General features: G+C 48.4%; 7 protein-coding genes across 7 annotated transcripts; 4 read left to right on the top strand and 3 right to left on the bottom strand.

Annotated features, from left to right (window-relative positions):
• Positions 1-5: 5 nt before the first annotated feature.
• Positions 6-2,023, top strand: UA08_03658 (Adenylosuccinate lyase; the record flags this gene model as incomplete). Its single annotated transcript, XM_020265982.1, has 9 exons — positions 6-272; positions 346-357; positions 416-470; positions 533-658; positions 712-1,136; positions 1,253-1,270; positions 1,326-1,410; positions 1,463-1,826; positions 1,900-2,023. The coding sequence occupies 9 exons, from the start codon at positions 6-8 to the stop codon at positions 2,021-2,023; spliced, it is 1,476 nt and encodes a 491-aa protein (XP_020121774.1).
• Positions 2,024-2,638: 615 nt separating this feature from the next.
• UA08_03657 (hypothetical protein) lies at positions 2,639-4,118 on the bottom strand (the record flags this gene model as incomplete). Its single annotated transcript, XM_020265981.1, has 3 exons — positions 2,639-3,770; positions 3,852-3,947; positions 4,024-4,118. The coding sequence occupies 3 exons, from the start codon at positions 4,116-4,118 to the stop codon at positions 2,639-2,641; spliced, it is 1,323 nt and encodes a 440-aa protein (XP_020121775.1).
• A 228-nt stretch (positions 4,119-4,346) lies between these two features.
• On the top strand, positions 4,347-6,738 carry UA08_03656 (hypothetical protein; the record flags this gene model as incomplete). Its single annotated transcript, XM_020265980.1, has 5 exons — positions 4,347-4,395; positions 4,602-4,889; positions 4,970-5,156; positions 5,210-6,484; positions 6,549-6,738. The coding sequence occupies 5 exons, from the start codon at positions 4,347-4,349 to the stop codon at positions 6,736-6,738; spliced, it is 1,989 nt and encodes a 662-aa protein (XP_020121766.1).
• Positions 6,739-7,291: 553 nt separating this feature from the next.
• UA08_03655 (hypothetical protein) lies at positions 7,292-11,696 on the bottom strand (the record flags this gene model as incomplete). Its single annotated transcript, XM_020265979.1, has 4 exons — positions 7,292-7,885; positions 7,940-8,649; positions 8,711-11,546; positions 11,607-11,696. The coding sequence occupies 4 exons, from the start codon at positions 11,694-11,696 to the stop codon at positions 7,292-7,294; spliced, it is 4,230 nt and encodes a 1,409-aa protein (XP_020121767.1).
• Positions 11,697-12,333: 637 nt separating this feature from the next.
• Positions 12,334-14,241, top strand: UA08_03654 (ATP-dependent RNA helicase mrh4, mitochondrial; the record flags this gene model as incomplete). Its single annotated transcript, XM_020265978.1, has 1 exon — positions 12,334-14,241. The coding sequence occupies one exon, from the start codon at positions 12,334-12,336 to the stop codon at positions 14,239-14,241; it is 1,908 nt and encodes a 635-aa protein (XP_020121764.1).
• A 1,144-nt stretch (positions 14,242-15,385) lies between these two features.
• On the bottom strand, positions 15,386-17,488 carry UA08_03653 (Histone-lysine N-methyltransferase set9; the record flags this gene model as incomplete). The annotated part of the gene is made up of 2 exons (XM_020265977.1): positions 15,386-17,305; positions 17,375-17,488. The coding sequence occupies 2 exons, from the start codon at positions 17,486-17,488 to the stop codon at positions 15,386-15,388; spliced, it is 2,034 nt and encodes a 677-aa protein (XP_020121765.1).
• A 737-nt stretch (positions 17,489-18,225) lies between these two features.
• UA08_03652 (hypothetical protein) lies at positions 18,226-18,829 on the top strand (the record flags this gene model as incomplete). The annotated part of the gene is made up of 4 exons (XM_020265975.1): positions 18,226-18,240; positions 18,299-18,383; positions 18,434-18,688; positions 18,759-18,829. The coding sequence occupies 4 exons, from the start codon at positions 18,226-18,228 to the stop codon at positions 18,827-18,829; spliced, it is 426 nt and encodes a 141-aa protein (XP_020121762.1).
• Positions 18,830-19,200: the final 371 nt, after the last annotated feature.

Below are 19,200 nucleotides of genomic sequence, written 5' to 3'. Positions count from 1 at the left end.
TCAAAATGGCGTCCCAAACTTCCGTGTCGCCGTTCGACACCTACCAAACCTCCCTCACCACCCGCTACTGCAGCCCCGCCATGTCCAAGCTCTTCAGCCAGCGGTCACGGCACTCGACATGGCGCAAGCTCTGGCTCGGCCTCGCCGAGAGTGAGAGGGAACTGGGAATCGACACCATTACGACCGAGGCCCTGGAGCAGATGAAGGCTCATCTGGTGGTTACGGATGAGGACTACGAGGTTGCTCGAGTGGAGGAGAAACGTCGCAGACATGTATATTTGACGACCACCCCGTTTTCCGGAAATATCATTAGTTTGCTGACAAGGCTCCTTTCTTGTCTATTAGGATGTCATGGCGGTAAGCGTTTGGCTGCTTTGAAGACCCTCAAGACTTTCATGGCTAACCCTGGGGATAGCATGTCCACGCCTTCGGTCTTACTGCCCCTGCCGCGGCCGGCATCATACACTACGGTAGGCCGGAGATGGCGTTTCCCTTCACGGCGTTGAGCTGATTCTCCTCATTCGTAACCCAGGTGCTACGAGCTGCTATGTGACCGATAACACCGAATTGATTCTCATGCGTGACGCTCTCGATCTGTTGGCGAAGAAGCTGGCCAAGGTCATCTCGAACCTGTCCTCGTTTGCCCTCAAATGGAAGGGTGAGTGTATTGCCTTCAATCCGGAGCCCGCGCCTGCTAAATATATTGACTAGCCGAGCCTACTCTCGCCTATACTCACCTCCAGGCCGCGCAGCTCATTACAGTTGGAAAGCGAGCGGCCCAGTGGGCCCAGGATCTCATGTTTGACCTCCACAGCATCGAGCAAGTCCGCCGTGAACTCAAGTTCCGTGGTGCCCAAGGAACCACTGGCACCCAAGCTTCTTTCCTGGAGGTTTTCAAGGGAGACTCTGCCAAGTGTGACCAACTGAACGACCTGCTCTGCGAGAAGTTCGGCTTCCCAGCCTGCTATGATGTGTCCACCCAGACCTACACGCGCAAGGTTGATTTAATTATTGCTAATGCCGTCGCGGGCCTCGGATCATCAGCGCAGAAGATTACCGGCGATATTCGTCATCTGGCTCACTGGAAGGAAATCGAGGAGCCTTTCGAGAGCTCGCAGATTGGATCATCAGCCATGGTTAGTCCTTTTCATTTCTGTGCCTGCTTTCCACATTTAAGTTCAATGCCACCCAAGATAGTACCCTCAGTCTCGCATTTCCTCTTCAAAAAAATGCTGACAATAAAATCACTCAGGCTTATAAACGAAACCCAGTAAGTCAATAGATTACTAACACCAGTGTTCTGTGTGATATTCTGACTTCTCTAGATGCGTTCCGAGCGCGTTTACTCGCTTGCCCGCGAACTTTTAAGCAAACCCAGCTCATTCCAAGCCACGCATGCCGATCAATGGAGTTAGTATTCTTCAAATTTGTATCGGTTTCAATTACTAAATTCTTCACCCAGTGGAACGCACACTTGACGATTCCGCGGTCCGCCGCATCGACATCCCCGAAACGATGCTTTTGGCAGACGCCATCTTAATCGGTCTCGACAACATCACAGACGGTCTCGTCGTCTACCCTAAGCGTATCGCCGCTCACGTTCAATCGGAACTGCCTTTCATGGTAACCGAGACCATTATCATGCGCCTCTGCGCGCTAGGAGAATCACGACAGGAGGCCCACGAGCAGATCCGTGTCCTCTCGCACCAGGCCGGCAGCGTCGTGAAAAACGAGGGCAAGCCCAATGACCTCGTAGACCGCATTAGGAGCAACGAGTTCTTCAAGCCCATCTGGGGCGAGCTTGATGGCATGCTCAAAGCAGAGCTGTAAGAAAAACAACCTCCCCATCTCCTCTCCGTGTTTTCATTACTATGCAGCTAAGCTGACACATTCACTTAGATATACCGGCCGTAGCGCCGAAATCGTGGACAAGTACTGCGGTCCAGGAGGTCCCGTTGAGAAGGCTCTAGCGCCATATGTGGCATACATTAAGAGCGCTGCTACTGCAGAGCTCAATGTTTAAAATAATATAACACCACCTCCCGACTTGGCAACTGCGAATATGGACACTGTGTATCAATTGGGGGTTCTATCGGGGAAAAAAATTGTTTACAAGGGAAAGGGAGGGGAATTCGGTATCAAGCTTTTGCTCGTTAGAGAGCATATCATCGTTCCCCGGCTGCCTGATTCCTAGAAGACTACCGCTTTAATCCAATGAAAAAAAAGACTTTTATGATGTTTTTACTGTGTAACTACCTATGGTGGATATTTGTTTGGATGGTTCTTTGCTTGATTGGTTGTATATTGCATTGTGCATGTTTATATGTTGTCTAATCTACATAATTATATATAATTCATAATCTTTCGCCATGGACTGACTCTCAACTTTCGAATATAAAACATTTACTAATCTTTCTACCAGTCAATTGGGTAATCCAATGTAAGAATCCATATTACATTAGGCTCCTAAGTATGAGTGTATTGTACAACTTTTGTGATGCAGCATGAAAACCAAAGCGGCCGTGAATGGAATAATTAACTAGTGTACATATTATTTTTATATTTCTGAATGAAATCTTTGACATTCTGAGAAAAACGCCCTCTTGCTTGGAATGAAGAAAAGAAGCAAACGACACTCTCAAACATCTTCAAACTCTTCCTCGTCGTCCTCATCAGACTCTTCCTCTTTCTTAACTATTTCCTCGGTCTTGACTTTCTTGGCCACTGGGCCGTCATCCACCGGTGTTGCAGGGGTACCGGCTACTGTTTGAGGTGCACTGCTACCAGACTCCGAGTCAAGTTCTCGTTTTATCCCGACGATTGGAGAGCGTCCCAGAGCTGGAGCACTAGTTGGAGCCTGGCTTGTTGCGGCCGGTGTGCCCACAGTACTGCCCATGACTGAGAGTTCTCCAACATCTTCAAACTCTTCGTCATCCTCTGAATCTTCCTCTGCAGAGGTGGCCTCTTCAGCCTTGGCCTTTGCAATCTCTGCATAATATGCTGCGATGTCGTCGAGTGCGTCCATGGCAGGCTTCTGCTCTTCCTCCTCTTTGATCTCCGCTTTCACGTCCGCATCTATTTCCGCTTTGATCTGGCCGATGTTCCCAGCACTCGTGGAAACTGTAGAATGTGTATGCCAAACGGGAAGGGCGTTTTGTTTCTCAAGGGCTGCTTTACGTGCTGCTTCTGCCGCTTGCTCAGCCGCACTTTTCTCTGCTGACGATTGCAGCGAAATTTCAATCGCGGCTGCATCAGTTCTTGTATTGCCACGGACTGCTGCTGGCTGCTTGGCAGCAACTGCAATAGCGGGCTTCGAAGGATGTGTCTGCTGGTTGCGAACGACGTCAATTTTATGATCCCATGCAGTCTCAAAGTCATTCATCGGGATTTCCGTCCCATCAATCTGTTTTAGCAGACTTGTAAAGGCATCCAGTTGAGCCATCAGTTTACTGTTTTTCTCGTGTCCAGTGCGGTCGAGACCTTCACCACCCTTCACGTCCTCGGTGCGCTCCAAAATGGCACCACATGACTGACATTCGAAACCCTCATCACTGTAAAGACTCAAAACATCGAGTTCGGTCCACTCTGCTCCGCACCGTAGGCATATGTATTCTTTTCGATCCTCGCTTGGAGTGTACTGAGCCTTGACACTGGAAGTTAGGCGAAGAACCCGGTACTTAATAGCGTCAATGACTGGATGTAACGGAATATAGTAGTATTCGCGGTTCACCGGTCGAGTAGAGCCTTCGCGAATTTCACTTCGCGTATGACTACATGTGCAGTTTTTTTTTCCCTCGTTAGCAATGACCGCGAGCTAATTCTATGCGTGAAAACACGAGTGAGGACTATACACTGCGATGAGGCGGTCTTCCCGCAGTCTGGAGCAGAGCTTCCGCAAATCCTTCTGCTGCATGCCAAGTAAATGAGCAAGGTCCTCGGCATGAAGTCTGAGAGCAATGTCAGTGATTTAGTTCACATCATCATCATCACCTCTTTTTAACAGCAAGAGCCCAGGAGCCATACACCGAGTGTATAAACAGCGCATCGACCACTAGAATCTGTCGAGTTTCGTAAAAGGCGCGGACAACGCTCCGAACCAAGGCGCTTGCAAGATCCATGGCGATAATCTTTTGGGCCTTCTATTCAAAGTCGAGAGACAGCCGGGCGTCCTAGAAATACGCAAGTTCGATTCACTAGACGAGGCGGTTGTCGTCGACCGGAGCGTCGGGACCAGAAAGCAGGAGAGCTAGGCGCCAAGTAACAGCGACATGACCATTTATCTTCTCCCAGCTAGATAGAGCCAGAAAAAGTGCCCCCTCAGGTGACTGCAGCGCGGCCTTGTCAAGATGGTTCCGACAAAAGTCGCTGCGCAAACAGTGTTGAGACCGAAGGTGAGTGAGTGAGTGAAGTGACTGGCAAAGATTCGATGAGCCTGGAGCAATACTTAATTATAGAGGCGGCAAAATATACACCGCCTACGGCTTTGAGACTAGCCTAGGACTGCTGGATAAAAGTTCTTGGCCAATCACAATTCAGAACGTCTCGCCGCCCGCCATTAGCCGCAGTGAAAATAAATCCAACTGGAAGAAAATCTCGAGCAGTTTCTGAAAAGGAAGGTGTCATTGAGCCCTCAATAATCGCAATCCCTATGCGTGGTATCTCCATTAGAAGGTGGGGTTCGTCACACGTGTCACTGCTTTTTCCCCCGTCGAGCAACCAAAGCAGAGCTGTTATCGCTTCATTCTCGTCGTCTTCACCTTCGTCTTTCAGACGATTCTCGCAATTGAACTACCCCGCTGGTGTTTCTCAGGTACCATCCAGGACTCCAACATGGCAGGAAGAGGAAGTGGAAAGAATAAGAAACGAAATATGGGAAGGAAGGAATATTTGTAAGCTTTTTTCTTTGCTCTCTCTTTAACCCATCTCAATGGAAGTTTCCTTCTGACTAAGTCAAGCCGGCAACATGTAGATAAACGAGACCGAAATGAGGAAACCCAGGCGAATAAGAAGAGGAAGTTAGAAAATGGTGACTCGTCGGTGCCAATATTTGCTACGCAGTTCTCTGCCGAAGATATTGCAGCCGAACAGCGACGGCCTAAGAAGAAGGTCGCTGTTATGATAGGCTATTCAGGAACAGGATATCATGGCATGCAGCTGTACGTTTGAATTTCTAAGAAATTGATATCGCTATACTGACTTCCTTATACAGGAGCTTAACACACAAGACGATAGAGGGTGATCTGTTCGCCGCATTCGTGGCTGCTGGCGCAATCTCAAAAGCCAATGCCACCGACCCCAAAAAGTCCTCGCTCGTCCGATGTGCTCGTACAGATAGAGGTGTTCACGCCGCGGGCAATGTTGTATCTCTCAAACTGATCGTTGAAGATCCCGACATTGTCCAGAAAATCAACGAGCACCTTAGTCCGCAGATCCGTGTATGGGGGTATGAGGTTGTTACCAAAAGCTTCAGCTGTTATCACCTTTGTGACTCTCGCATGTACGAGTATTTGATTCCTACTCATTGCTTCCTTCCACCACACCCGAGCACGTACCTGGGGAAGAAAACAGTAGAGCTTGCCGAAGCGCATGGCGATACTGAAGGATTTAATGAACGACAAAAGGAAGTTTCAAGCTTTTGGCAGGAGATTGACGAGAAGGAAATCAAACCTATTTTGGAAAACCTCCCTGAAGACATTCGACGACTCGTTCAGAGCGCCTTGTACATCGAAGAAGACAGCAGCGACAAAGAAACAGCCATCAGCCAGGCGCCGCAAGACCCAATTGACAACAACTTGCCTGCCCTCGAATCTGAGTCAACATCCGCTGCAGCGACTGAGACCACACAAGCCGACAAACCGGATTCCGAAGCAGCAGCTGCTGCTGCTGCAGCACCACCCTCCAAGCCGACATTGACTATAAAACAGAAGGAAACAATCCAGAAAACCATCAAGTCCATCAAAGCCATCTACACGAATGCCAAACGCGCCTACCGGATCCCTCCATCCCGTCTGCAAAGAGTCCAAGACGCGCTTGACAAATACATCGGAACACGCAATTTCCACAACTACACCATCCAAAAGCCCTTCGCAGACCCTTCCGCTAGACGAGTCATAAGAACATTCGTCGCCAACAAGGAACCCATCATTATCAACGGCACGGAGTGGGTCAGCCTCAAAGTCCACGGGCAGAGTTTCATGATGCATCAAATCCGCAAAATGGTGGCTATGGTGGCGCTTATTGTACGCTGCGGATGCGATCCTAAAATCATCGAGGAGAGCTATGGTCCCGTCAAGTTGTCCATTCCAAAAGCCCCCGGTCTGGGTCTGTTGTTGGAGCGTCCGCTTTTCAATACATACAACCGAAAGATGGCCGCGGAATTTGCCAAGGAGAAGATTGACTTTGACAAATATGAGGCGGAAATGAATGAATTCAAACAGCGGGAGATTTATAATCGAATATTTAGGGAGGAGGAAGAATCCAATTCGTAAGTTGCGAAACTTATTAAAGACCATTCATTTTCTATGAAATAGTTACTAATCACGCCACAGCTTCGGGACTTTTTTCAACCATATCGACCATTTCCCAGCAGAGACGTTCCTCTATTTGACTGCGGGAGGTATACCTGCATCTCAAGTTAATGCAGAGACCAGGTCGGAAAAGATGAAGGCTGGCGAGGGAGCTCTAGTGGGCATGGAGTCTGAATCTGACGCAGAAGCTTCCGGCGAAGAAGAGGGTTAGAAGGAACCGTTTGATTAGGATTTTGAATATTTATTGTGTATATCAGGCTACAGTAAAAGGGAGTTTATTTACCATATCACCAAATAAAAGACAACATAGAAGTTTGTTATAGACATCTCGATACTCAGTATAACAAATTAACTCGTAACGTACACATCAAGGAAGAAGTTAGAACAAAGATGAAACGCAAAAGAAGATAATATGTTCCTCCACGTGGGCTCTGGTGTACATCTCGCAATGGCTGATTTAACATTGTGCACCTTCGATGAATGAATGTGAAAATATCCCAGAACGAGAGATAAACCTGTGGAGATGCGTCGTATAGATGCGCGAGCAGTTCGTGTCAGGAAGAGGAAATCACGACAACAAGATTGAAAAAGAAAAGAAGTTGTAAAAGCGTCTTAGACAGGAAAGTGGACAAAGAAAAAGAAATTTGGTATAGTAACAAAAGCTCCAAAAAAAAAAGATCCAGTGAGAATGATAAAATGATGGAATTGTAAACAAGAATGGAAGAGTTCATGGCATGGTTTTCAGTGAGCGACGTCTCCGGTCATCAAAACATTAAAGATCGAGTCTTCTCCCGACGACTCTCAGGGGACCGAACTTCCGGCTGTGACATATTATGCTGGTGTCGAGGTCTCGTTGGGTGTTGGAAAGGTGGTTGGGTATTGGACTTTACTGGATTTGGAAGCTCCTTTTGTAAGGAAGATTGTCCATTTGCGGTCATGAGACGATCAAGCGCTTCACGTTTGGCATTGGCGTTTCTTTCATGCTTGAGGACAAGCTCTGTCCAGGCTTTTACCTGACCAGCACCTGCAGAGTACCCCTTACCAACCGTTTCGGAAAGCACTTTCATCCATCCCTCTTTCTCGGTGCGGCTGTCAGCGTAGAAGTCGATTACCTCTCCGTTGGCAAATCGGATACGGAATCCCTCTTCAACAAACATATATCCTTCCTCTTCCTCTGAAAAGGCTGACTTCCGCCTACCACCGCCCTTAGTAGTCGTCTCCTTCTGAGTAAGGGAGGATTTGTCATCGATTAGTTTCGCGGCTTTGGCCAAGTTTATGGTAGCACGCGGCTGGCGAGTCACTTCATGATATGCAGTCAGTTTTGGACCTTGCAATCGGAAAAATCGCCGTCGCCAATACTGTATCACTCTCGTTAGCACTAGTTCTTCCAACAAGTGACTGACTAGACTTACAGGACAATCGCCTCCCTGTTGAGAAAGGAAGCCCTCCCACGTGCGAGACGCCGTGTTCTCCGCTTCGCGCATCTCTCGGATACATGCATTCATACTCTTTGGCATGTCTTCTTCCTTTATGCCTTTTGGCTTAGGAACGTACAGAAGCTGAAGTTCAAGGTTTCCAACTTTATATGGTGGTCGCTTTTGAACAATGTTGGTCGAACTACCCTTCTTACTCTTCAAGCTTGATGGTTCCTCAATGGCCCATTCGTTGAAGCAAGGAACGCGTACTGTATAGGGTCGACCAAAGGCGTATTTCTCATGGTCTGAAAGAGCGACATAGGAACGTGCAAAACTACCCTCACGATCAATAAGTGAGCGCAGCTTGTCCCAAGGACCAGAATTAGCAATGGCTTCCATTCGCTGCTTCTGTTGTTGCTCCATCTGCTGCTTCATTTCCAGTTCTTTCCGCTTCTTTGGAGAGGCAAAAACTCGACTAAAGGCAGAGGACTTTTGCTTCGAAGGACTAGCGGAGACTACAGACTCTCGAGTTTGCCTTAGTAAAGTACCTTCAGTTTTCATCTGAAGTGTAAGCTGGAATTCCAAGTCTTTATGGACAATGAGCTCAAACTCCTGTCCAATGGGTGCATTTCTACCCAACTCGAGCCACGAGGTGGTAACACAGTGCAGCCCGTTATCGAGGGTCAGAGCGAATTGAAGTTTTTCACCTGACAAGATTGAAGAGTCAGTTAGACATTGGGGAAACTAATTGTAATTTAGATATATTACCTCTGGGCAAGGGCATGTCTAAATCTCTCACGCCGACGACCTTGACGAAGAGTCGACCTCTTTCTTGTTCATCATCCACCTGCTCAGAGAAAGTAGGACTTTCAACTTCATCAACTCCTTGTTGAATGTCTTGAACATTGCTGGGCATTCCCGGTAAAGGAGGAACTGCACCTGGGACGGGCTTCTTTTTGACGGCCCCGGGAGCCTTGGTGCTTTGGCGTCGCATCTTACCGTTCCAAGGTTCAGCAGTCCATGTAGGTTGACTAGCCTTTCGCGGCGAGCTATTTGCTGGCTTTGCTTCTGGGCTAGTTGGAGTTGTGCTTTGCGCGGGAGGTTGGGGCTCATCATTGTTGCTACTAGCGATGATAACCTTGGTGTTTTGACGCATGAGGTAGCCTCTCTGTCCGCGCGTATATTTGTTAGCAAAAGATGTGCCAAATTTCAAGGGGTCCAAGGGTCCAATAAATCCGGATGAAGGGTATGATTGATTGTTGCTATGTAGAAACAAGTCTGATGACTGGGGGGACTTGGTGCTTCTGGAAAGGGCAAGTTCAAACGCAACCTTTTGGGCTTCAATAACTCGGTCAAATTCCTTGTCCAAACCGAATTCAAGGCTTTCACCGGAGCCAGTGAATGGGATATCCAATTTCACGAGACTGCTTTGTCTTTGTGTCACTTCTGGAAGAGATAGAGTAGGTGGTTTATCGTTCAAGCTCTCGGAATCAGGCGTATCCTGTTGGGTGCCATCCTCTTCGATATCTCCTTCGGGTTTGTCTAAAGGTGGCATGGTGGTGCTTTGCGCGCTGACTTTGCGACGAATGGCAGCCATCGACTGCATATCTGCGGGTGTCAGTGATGGCCTTGTTTTCAGGCCCGTTCCAGGTGCTTTAATAGTTGCAACTAACTCAGGCACCAGCTCTGGAGTAGATTCACGTTCATCATCAGAATACTCATCTTCTACTGGATGCCGGATTACGGATTCAGGAGTAGAGGGTTCATTATCAAAATCCGTCGTCTTGTCTTCTGGAGTGCTGGGTCGCTGCAATGGTTCAGGCAAGTTATCCAACCCAAAGTCTAGGTCTTTGAATGCGTTCGCTTGCTCCTCATTTGTTACTTGTGCCTGTTCAGTGACCGCGTTTGCGTTTTCATATTCATGAACTGGAACGGTAGTACTTTCACTCTCCGTTGATTCAGATGAAACTTCTCTTTCTTTTTTGATAAAAGATTGTCTGGAGTCTCGAGAGTAGTTGCTCTCTGCGTCATCATCGTCCCCTCGGTCTTCATCATGCAAGGGCAAGCCATGTGCATTAGGCCCATAATATTCGGGAACGTCATAGAGGTTATCATTATCATCATCGTCATCCAGAGGCTCTTCCTTGATTTCCACAGAGAAGTCGTCTTCAAGCGAAGGTATCGGGACATCAGGGTCATATTGCTCGTGAGGTGGTGGACTAGAAGCAAGTTGCGAGGAGTATTCAGAATCTTCTTCCTCGTAGCTCACGTCCTGTCTAGATTTCAAGTTTCGCAGAATGTCCTCTCGGGATATATGGGGCGGGCTGTCAAGCTGGCTTTCTTTCGACTCGGCAGGGTGCTCGTCTTCATAGTCGAATCCAGAACTTCTCTCGCGGGCTCCAGTTCTTCTCATTCGCCTGTCCTTTTGGCGCTCAGCTTCGGCTTGCAGGCTGTCTTCTCCGTTTTCCTGTAGCATCATAAGTCGGACCCTATCTTCGAGAGTCATAGAAGAGCGTGAAGAGCCCACAATATCTCTTTTGGAGTAGGAGGCTGGGCGGGGTGGTGACGGCAACACACGCTGTCCATTGCTTGCAAGTTCAAAAGCTGCAGAGAGCTTGTTAGGAGAGCTAGGGCAAGGCGAGTGCTCTTGTGTTTTGGCTTGCGGTAAAGGTGGTAGGGGACGTTTTTCCCCATTAGAATCGAGTGAGTCGATACGAGAACTACGATTGACAACTTCGTTATTCGTGGCAGGCTGGACATCAGGGCTCGGGCTGCCGTGGTTATCAGTGAAGGGATCTTCATCCCCACTGACCAAATCATCATTTGCCGAATCGGGGCTCATAAATCGCCAGTCCTCAGGTAGCACAACTGGTGTCTTCTCAATATCCTCGAGAGACGCATCAAAACTATCGTCACGGTCCAAAGAAGAGCCTCGATCAAAACTAACATCGATTTCGTCTTCATCAAATTCGTAGCTTCCTTCACGCTCCGATGCAAGAGATGAGATATCCGGTGTCGTCATTTCGTATTCATTGACTTGAGGTGGCGCTGCGTCAAACGTGACACTCTTGGGATTCCGATCTGAGATGCGTGATGGGCCGCCTTCTATGTCGGACCATATGTCATTTTCTGGGTCAAATTGCTTATGTCCAAATCGAGTTGCCTTCGACAAGCTTGACTTGGGAGGCGAAGGTTGGTCCTTACTTGGTGAGACAGGTCTATGTTGTGGTGAGGCATCTCCATTGATTGGTCGCTGGTGATTATCCTGGTTGGAGGGCGACAATGGCAATTGCAGGTCACTTTTACTACGGCCGTGAAATGAACGACCGGTTGCCAAGGGGCGTTCTGGGAGAGTAATATGAGAGGGATCATATTCTGTATTCTGCTCGCGAGCAATGAGACTGCTGTTCTTCACTCGTGAAGCGCGTTTCAGATTTTCGATTGATGCCCTCTTTGTTGGAGAGTACGAAATCTCTGGATCGTAGGGCCTTGTATTTTCTGAGTTCAGAGATTGAAATGAAGTTTCGCGATCTTGCCAAAAAAGATGCTTGGAGGTCGAGGCATTGAATGGCGATGAATCAAATGGAGACGAGCCCAGTGTAAACTATACAGAAAAAAAAACATCAGTTGTCTGTCGACACCGCACAATGAGGAATATCTCTACCTTTGTTGACTGTTTCCAGCTTGGGGAGTTCCGCCGCTGAGCCATTGGACTCAGCTCTGACAGCGGACGCGGCGTGTTATTATTGCTCATCTTGCAAGGTTATCGCTGGTCCACGTCGTTCAAGACGTGCTGCGTGGATATGGCCAGCGATCTGGAAAACAGAACGATGGACAACAGAGAAGCAAGATTTTATTTTACCTTGCAGCCTGTGGCGCAGGATGGCGATTGGAATGCTATGGCGTAATGGAATGGCCAGTCAAGTCCCTCTCTCAATCGAGTCGCAAAGCACCCAGGGCGTCTGGCGTAAAATCAGCAAGGTCGTCAACAAAGAAGATAAAAGAAAAGACGAGGCACAGAGAGCAGTAGAGGAGGTTTTAAGCCATCAAGGACGCCAGGGCAGGAGGTTGTTTCATAAATAAAGCCAATCCAAGGTGGGATGCGTGTTGACTTGGAGAGTCGGTCGCGGTTGCCCCGGACGACGCGCCTCGACCTGGCGACGGCCGCATGTGACTGGTCACCCTATTCTCCGCGCCGTGACCACGCGCTAGACCGCTCTCGGCCTAGCGCATGGGTGCGGAGCGCCTTCCGTAGATTTTTATTTTTTGATCCTTTGCTTGCTTCGTGTTTGCTTCTTGCTTGCGATCAGAAACCAGCTGTCTATCAAACTGACACGCACTATCACTTCCGCTGAATAGGACTTTGCTGCTGCACCAGACCGGACGTCACTATGTCCACTGGCTCCTGGAGCCGGAATGGGAGAAGCGTCTTACGGCCAACTCTCCATCCGTCGTGCTCGCCATGGCTCTTCACCACACGAATGGCATCCTCTGCGCGGCTACGGAACAGGCCGACGAGGATGTCGTTGTCGCCGAATGTAGCCAAAGCAAGTCTCAAGAAAGATCGCGCCCGCAGTGAGCGAGGCCCATGGTCCAATCTTAATCAGACAGAAGCCCGACTTCGAGGGAAAGCCATGCCCAGGTCCCAAGCAGCCATGAAAAGATCATCGCGAGGAAAGGACGAAGATGCAAAAGGAACGAAGAAAGAGGAATCGCCTCTATACAAGGCATTGAAAATGCAGACTGCGCTCTCTCCGTTGAACTACAACTTGCGAAACTCGATCAAAGAACGAATTGCCAGCATCATGAAATTTGATCAATTCAAGCTGCTTCCGGTCGTTCAAGAGTCAATACTCACACAAGGCCTCCCAGACTATATCGATGTCTCGCCGACCCCTATCCAAAGCGTTGCAATACCTGCGTTACTGCAAGGTGCAGATGACAAGCGGAATACAAGGAAGAAGAAAGGAGACGTCGTCTACAACTATGATCAGTTTTTATTAGCGGCGGAAACAGGGTCTGGCAAGACGTTGGCCTATCTAGTACCTCTGATTGACAATATTAAGCGCACGGAATTGGCAGAAAACGAAGAAAAGGAGAAAGAGCTAGCCGAGAAGGCGAAAGAGAATGAAAAAAGAGCCAAGGAGCGAGCTTTCGAACTCGAACCCCCAGAGTTGTCGGAGAATCTCACTACTTCGGCGGGCCGACCAAGAGCGATTATCCTACTTCCCACATCAGAACTGGTTTCGCAGGTCGGTGCCAAAGTCAAAGCATTTGCGCACACGGTGAAGTTTCGTTCTGGTCAAATATCTTCCTCCGATACGCCACGGAAAATCAAAAGCACCGTTTTCAAAGCGGATGGAATTGATATACTCGTCTCGACGCCACACCTTTTGGCATCCATTGCCAAGACTGATCCTTACGTCTTGAGCCGTGTTCAACATATCGTTGTCGATGAAGCTGATTCCCTTCTTGACCGGTCTTTCGGGCCTACAACAATGGAAATAATCGATAAGGCAGCCTCGAGCCTCAAACAAGTGATTCTTTGTTCAGCCACCATCCCGCGCAGTCTTGATACCTTCTTGCGCAAGAGGTACCCTGATATTCGTCGCTTAGCCACCCCGAATCTGCACGCGATCCCACGACGAGTCCAGCTCGGAGTCGTAGACGTCGACCAGGATCCATATCACGGCAACCGCAGTTTGGCTTGCGCTGAAGTTATATGGTCTATCGGTAAATCAGGAGAGACCGAATCCATGGGTCCATTCAACAGATACATGGACCCCGAAGTCCGAAAAATCATTGTCTTCGTCAACGAGCGTGAAGAGGCTGAAGAAGTAGCCCAGTTTCTACAAAGGAAGGGCATAGACGCCGTATCCTTCTCCCGCGACTCGGAGAAGCGCCAGAAAGAAATCCTCGAAGAATTTACAGAACCCAGACGCATCCCCACTACTAAACAAATCCTCGAAAAACAACGAGAACGCCGATTACAACACTCCGCCATTCCCGTCGTACTACCAGAACGCACCGCTCCGAAATCAGCAGAGACCAAGTTTTTGAAGGGGACAAAGGTCATGGTCACCACGGACCTGGGCTCTCGCGGCATTGACACGCTGCCCGTCCGAACAGTCATTTTGTATCATGTTCCGCACACCACGATCGATTTTATCCATCGTCTAGGCCGCGTCGGGCGCATGGGCAAGCGTGGTCGAGGAATTGTCCTGGTCGGGAAGAAAGATCGCAAGGATGTGGTGAGGGAAGTGCGCGAAGCGATGTATCGTGGCCAGGCTTTGATTTAATTCAAAGCCTCTTTTTTTTTCTTGTATAAATACCTATGATTTATATATTATATTGTATTATATCAATACGCGCGGCAGCATATGAGGCGTCTGGGATTGGGTTTAGATGGTTTGCATCTTCATGTACAATAACAATATTGAGTAAACTCGCAGATAAGTTGGATACCTAGGTAATGGAGGTTTAAGTATATTCTATAAATATATCTATATATCTCTCCATTCATGTTATCGAACGAACTAACCAAGGTCATTAGGCCCTAGTTATCTACCGAGTATGAGGCCTAGTAAACTAAGCATAGGGTAGTAACTTAGACGGTAAGTATAGCTTCTGGGCAGGACCAGTCCGAATCTATGTAGGGTTATATATAATGAGTCTCCCACAACGACTTGTATGGGACGGTGCGACTTTCCATTGAAGAGTGTTTATTGGAACACCGAGTAGGTATTCTAAAGACGAAATAGGACATTTTAATTTCATATGCATGAATTTAGTCTTCTTACAATGTTTATGTAGCCGTTCGTACCGTGTTTTCCATGTGTACATATGTACGATTCCGGGCCCCGTACCTGGAACTATACAGCTTGCTCCAGCAGCATCAGCTCAGGATTATTCCCAAGCCAATCCCCACCGTAGTTAGTTAATTAGTTAGCTAGGGCATTTACTAAAATCCTCTATTAAAAATATTTCCTTCTGCGCAATTAGGCATTAGTTCAGCTAGCCGCTTTAAGTTTAGTCTAACTACTACCAATCCAAAACCGTAAACGGTCATTATCAAGTTATGCAAGAGATAGAGCCCGAACTCAGCTTCGGATTCAGGATCTACCTATAACACTAGGACAAGAACCTTGGAATCCAATGAACTAGACCGTGATACTCATACAGGTGAATATGGACAAAGTCGATGAAGACAACACAACGTTGGATGGGGAAAAAAATCTTGATGATGATGATGATGACGATAATACAAACGCCCGCCTAGTCCTGGTTGAGAGAACCTCAATGCAAACATACCCAGATGGAGAGACCAAGCCCAAAGATAGTTCCAAAGAAAGCTCCATGCTTAACAAAAAAGATAGAACAAACAAGTTTTTTTTCAAATACTCAACTTTCCAAAGAAGTGGGGTGAATGAAGAACACTACGCACTAAGTCGAGCGCAGAGGCTTAGTGCGATGCCGACTAGCACGAGTACAGCGCCGTCCTTCATTATCACTGAATTCAGTTTCACTTCGAGTATCCGAGAAAGAAGAAGAAGGAGGCACAAAAGGATTTTCTGGAGCGGCGGGCGTGGCAACGACAACATCTCCCAAAACGGTGACACCGCGGTTCTTGCGGTCAACTTTGGCCTCTTCTTCGGCCGACAGGAATCTGTGCACGGTGCGGTGATCCATCACGCGGGTCTCCTCATCGCTGGAGCCATCGGGGTCGGTCTTGGGCCAACGGAAACCGTACAGTTTTGAATGGCGCTCGCATCGAGGACATTCCTTGCGTGTTTGATAGGCGTTCTCTTGTAGGAACCACGACGGGCAGGTTTGGCAATCTACCCATCGATCGTATCGCTGTGCGAGGAGTCGGGCCGTCTTTGTGTAGTCGCCGGGCGTTCGAATCTTGGGTATAGTGAGATCCGCTTCTACGGACGGTAGGGCGTATTTCCGTTTGTTGTACCGACGTTTGCCAGTAGTTGGGGGTTTCGATTCACTGTCGCCTTGTGGTGGTTGAGAGGGGCCGCCCGTGGGAGTAGCGGAATTGCTTTCATTGTTAACAAAATCTGGAGTTTGTCGAGTAGAGGAGGAAGCAGAAGTAGCTGCAGCAAGCGCAGCTGGTTCTGTGTTGTTTTCAATGGACTCTATTTTGACGCTGGGAATCACGCCGGATATCGATGTGGCGGGCGTCGATACAGATGGTTGACTTTCGTCTGAAGAATAGGTGGCTGAATCATGATCGGACGAACCACCGGATGAGCTATTGGTGTTGTGTTCTGTCTCTGCAGGGATTATCTGCTGTTTGACAGAGTTCTCTGGTTCCGCTGTTTGTTGGGAGGGCAAATCCTGAGCCGTTGGCGTAGATGAACCTGGGAATGGGGGCTTCTCAATGGACTCGGCGATCTCAGGCAAGACAAGTTCTTCTCGGAGCTTCGATTGTCGATGCTCGAATTTGGACCTCTTGTGAGGTGTGGAAGGGCAAGAAGTTTCCTGATCACTGTCACTGTCTAGTTTTCTCTTCTTTGCAGTGGTCTGCTCTGCCCCTCCATCCGCAGGGACAAGCGCATCGCCGTCGGTTAATTCAATGCTCAGGGGCGTAGAGGAACCATGAGCACCTTGGACTTCGAGTTCTCGTGTTTCTAGTCGAGGAGATTGGGCTGGTGTGGAGGTTTGACTGTCTGATAGAGGAACTGGTGGTGACCATCCGTTGCGCACGGCACGTTCGCAGGTCTCACATAAGCATTCGCAGTTGTCAATGCCAAAGTAATCGTCGCCGTAGGAAACAGTGATTTCCTCGCCTAACTCGATGTCGCGAGCAGCAACAACTTGCATGCCATCAGAACCTCTAGTCGCCAGTCGCCCATTGGCATTGCAATCATGATTTGCGAAACGAGCAGGCCCCAAGAATAAGGAAGGACTCTTTCTCCTGCTGGACATGACAATGCTGAAGTCTTTTCGACTAAGGTCCAGATCAAGTTCTTCTTCACGAGTCATAGAGACGAGTGTCCCGCAGAGATATTTGATTTCCTCGCCCTTTTTGATGTCCCTGCGCGCGACCACAGAAGCTTCATGCTCGGTAATGGTATATCGGTTTGTAGTAGATATTTCAAATGGGCAGTCTGGAAGATAAATATGAATATACTTTCGCAGATGCCGTTTGAACCATTCTCGCTCCCGATCATTAGGTAGGCGCTGAAGATACTTGCTCAAGCCAGTCATTGCCAGAAGTTCCTGCTCGGCGGCACGTACATTTTTGGCAACAATCACCTTATGAAGGAGGATTTGCGCGACATTATCTTCGTGGATGCCCCTCGCGGGAGCAAACTTGGTGCGATTCTTGCGAATCGTAGTCCAGAAATAGGCCTGTGCTGTGTCAGAAAAGCATATAAATATATCAATATATATATTGACTTATGCACAAGACTGACTTACACGATCAATAAGCGCATCTGTCGCCACATCGTCGTAGCTCGCCAACCTGGCCAGTGTGAGGCGATCTCCTCGCTGGTCAGCTGCTGGACTAGACCTGGCCTTGGAGGATGGCATGACAAGCCGCGGCACGCGAGGCGAAACTGCGCGGACAGATTCTTAGCTCCCGACCTCAATATCACGCAGTCCGAGGTCGCGGACTCGATACGTGATAGTCAAAAAACGAGTGGCTTTTTCTGGGAAATCGAACGTGTGAAAAGGAGTGTTTGTTCAGACCAAAAAGAGGTGGAGGCTTTAAGAATGCGTCTAGCGAGAGGGTTTCAGGTCATGAGGGGAGACGGCGCAATCAGGTTGATTGTCTGCAGATGGTGTGGCTGGGAGGTCTGTGGACTGGCGTTTTGCGTCAACAATGGTTGGCGCAAGCAACATCCACGCTTGTCCCTCGAGAATTGGGCGAAAGAAAGTCACAATAATATCGCTAGATCAAGGATAGATGGACGTCATCGCATAGTGCCATTGCTCAAGGGGCAGCCGGCTTGACCTCTGGATAATGATAATATGGATACAGACAGGGTCGGAAGAATGCCGGGGTCGGCCAAGTGGAAGCGAAGCAATAAGGCGCCTGAAGGAAAGGAAACGCAATGGCCCAAGGCAATTGGCGAATAGACCCAAACAATGGATGAAGCCAATGTTGTTTCCAGATTCCAGAGTCCCCCTCTCTATAGACATTGTTCCGGGTCGGCGGTCGGCAAAACCTGCTCCCGAGAAAAAGCATCCGATTGGGCTATACAAAGCTTCAACCCTTCTTGAATAACTGCCATATCAAAGCATTCCTGCGACGCTATGCAGACACGATGATTCAACTCAAGGTATCTAGCTGTGGCTCTGCACCGACGACAACAATAACAATGCTGACATTTCATACAGACGATGCTGAATTGCATCGACAACTCAGGAGCCGCCGTTGTTGAATGCGTTAACGTTTTGAAGAAGAAAAGCCCTGCAACCGTCGGTATGTCGACGGATCTACAACTTCCTTTTCAACGAGTTTTTGCTATACAGAGAGCTCATGGCTTTTCGCTTTTTACCCAGGTGATCGCATTGTCGTCGTTGTCCAGAAGCAGCGCAATTTCGGCCCCGAAAACTCCACAAACAGCGGCATTGCCAACAAAGTCCGCCGCGGCGACATTCGTCATGCAGTTGTCGTTCGGGCTCGTAAGGAAATTCAACGGCCGGATGGAAGTCTTGTGAAGTTTGATGACAATGCGTGTGTTCTGGTCAACAAATCCGGCGATCCTATCGGCACTCGATTGAATGGTGAGTGGGCGATAAACATGTCGCCTCCTTGTAATGAGCGTTCGAAAGAAGGCTAATGACGGTTCAACAGGTATTGTCGGAGCAGAATTACGGGGAAAGCAATGGTCAAAGATTCTATCGCTGGCGCCAATGCATTTGTAAATTATAGTTATGTACAATAGAAATAAATAATGATGATTTGAGCAAGCAAAATGACACGACTCCTCCAAACGTTCTCTAGATTCACATTACAACAACAAAAATGCATTATTTATCAAGACCGTCCATTTATGCTAAAAACAGCGCGCCAAACTCCGGGCGCAACTCTGGCGCGAATAAAGCGGAATAAATATTGAACCAACAACGATATACGGGTATCGAAAACCGAAAGTTCGAATGGTGAGAGAAGGCTCGTGATCACGTAAAGACATTACCGCACGTGCAGCACACGTAGTAGAGTTTCTAGTAGCACAACACTTAGCCAAATCTCGGGTTCCCTTCGGCAGTCAGCAAGAGAAGGGGTTCAGTTACCA

This window comes from Talaromyces atroroseus (assembly GCF_001907595.1).
Source record: "Talaromyces atroroseus strain IBT 11181 chromosome Unknown scaffold_3, whole genome shotgun sequence".
Taxonomy (NCBI): Eukaryota; Fungi; Ascomycota; class Eurotiomycetes; order Eurotiales; family Trichocomaceae; genus Talaromyces; species Talaromyces atroroseus.
This window is presented reverse-complemented; position numbering and strand designations above follow the sequence as displayed.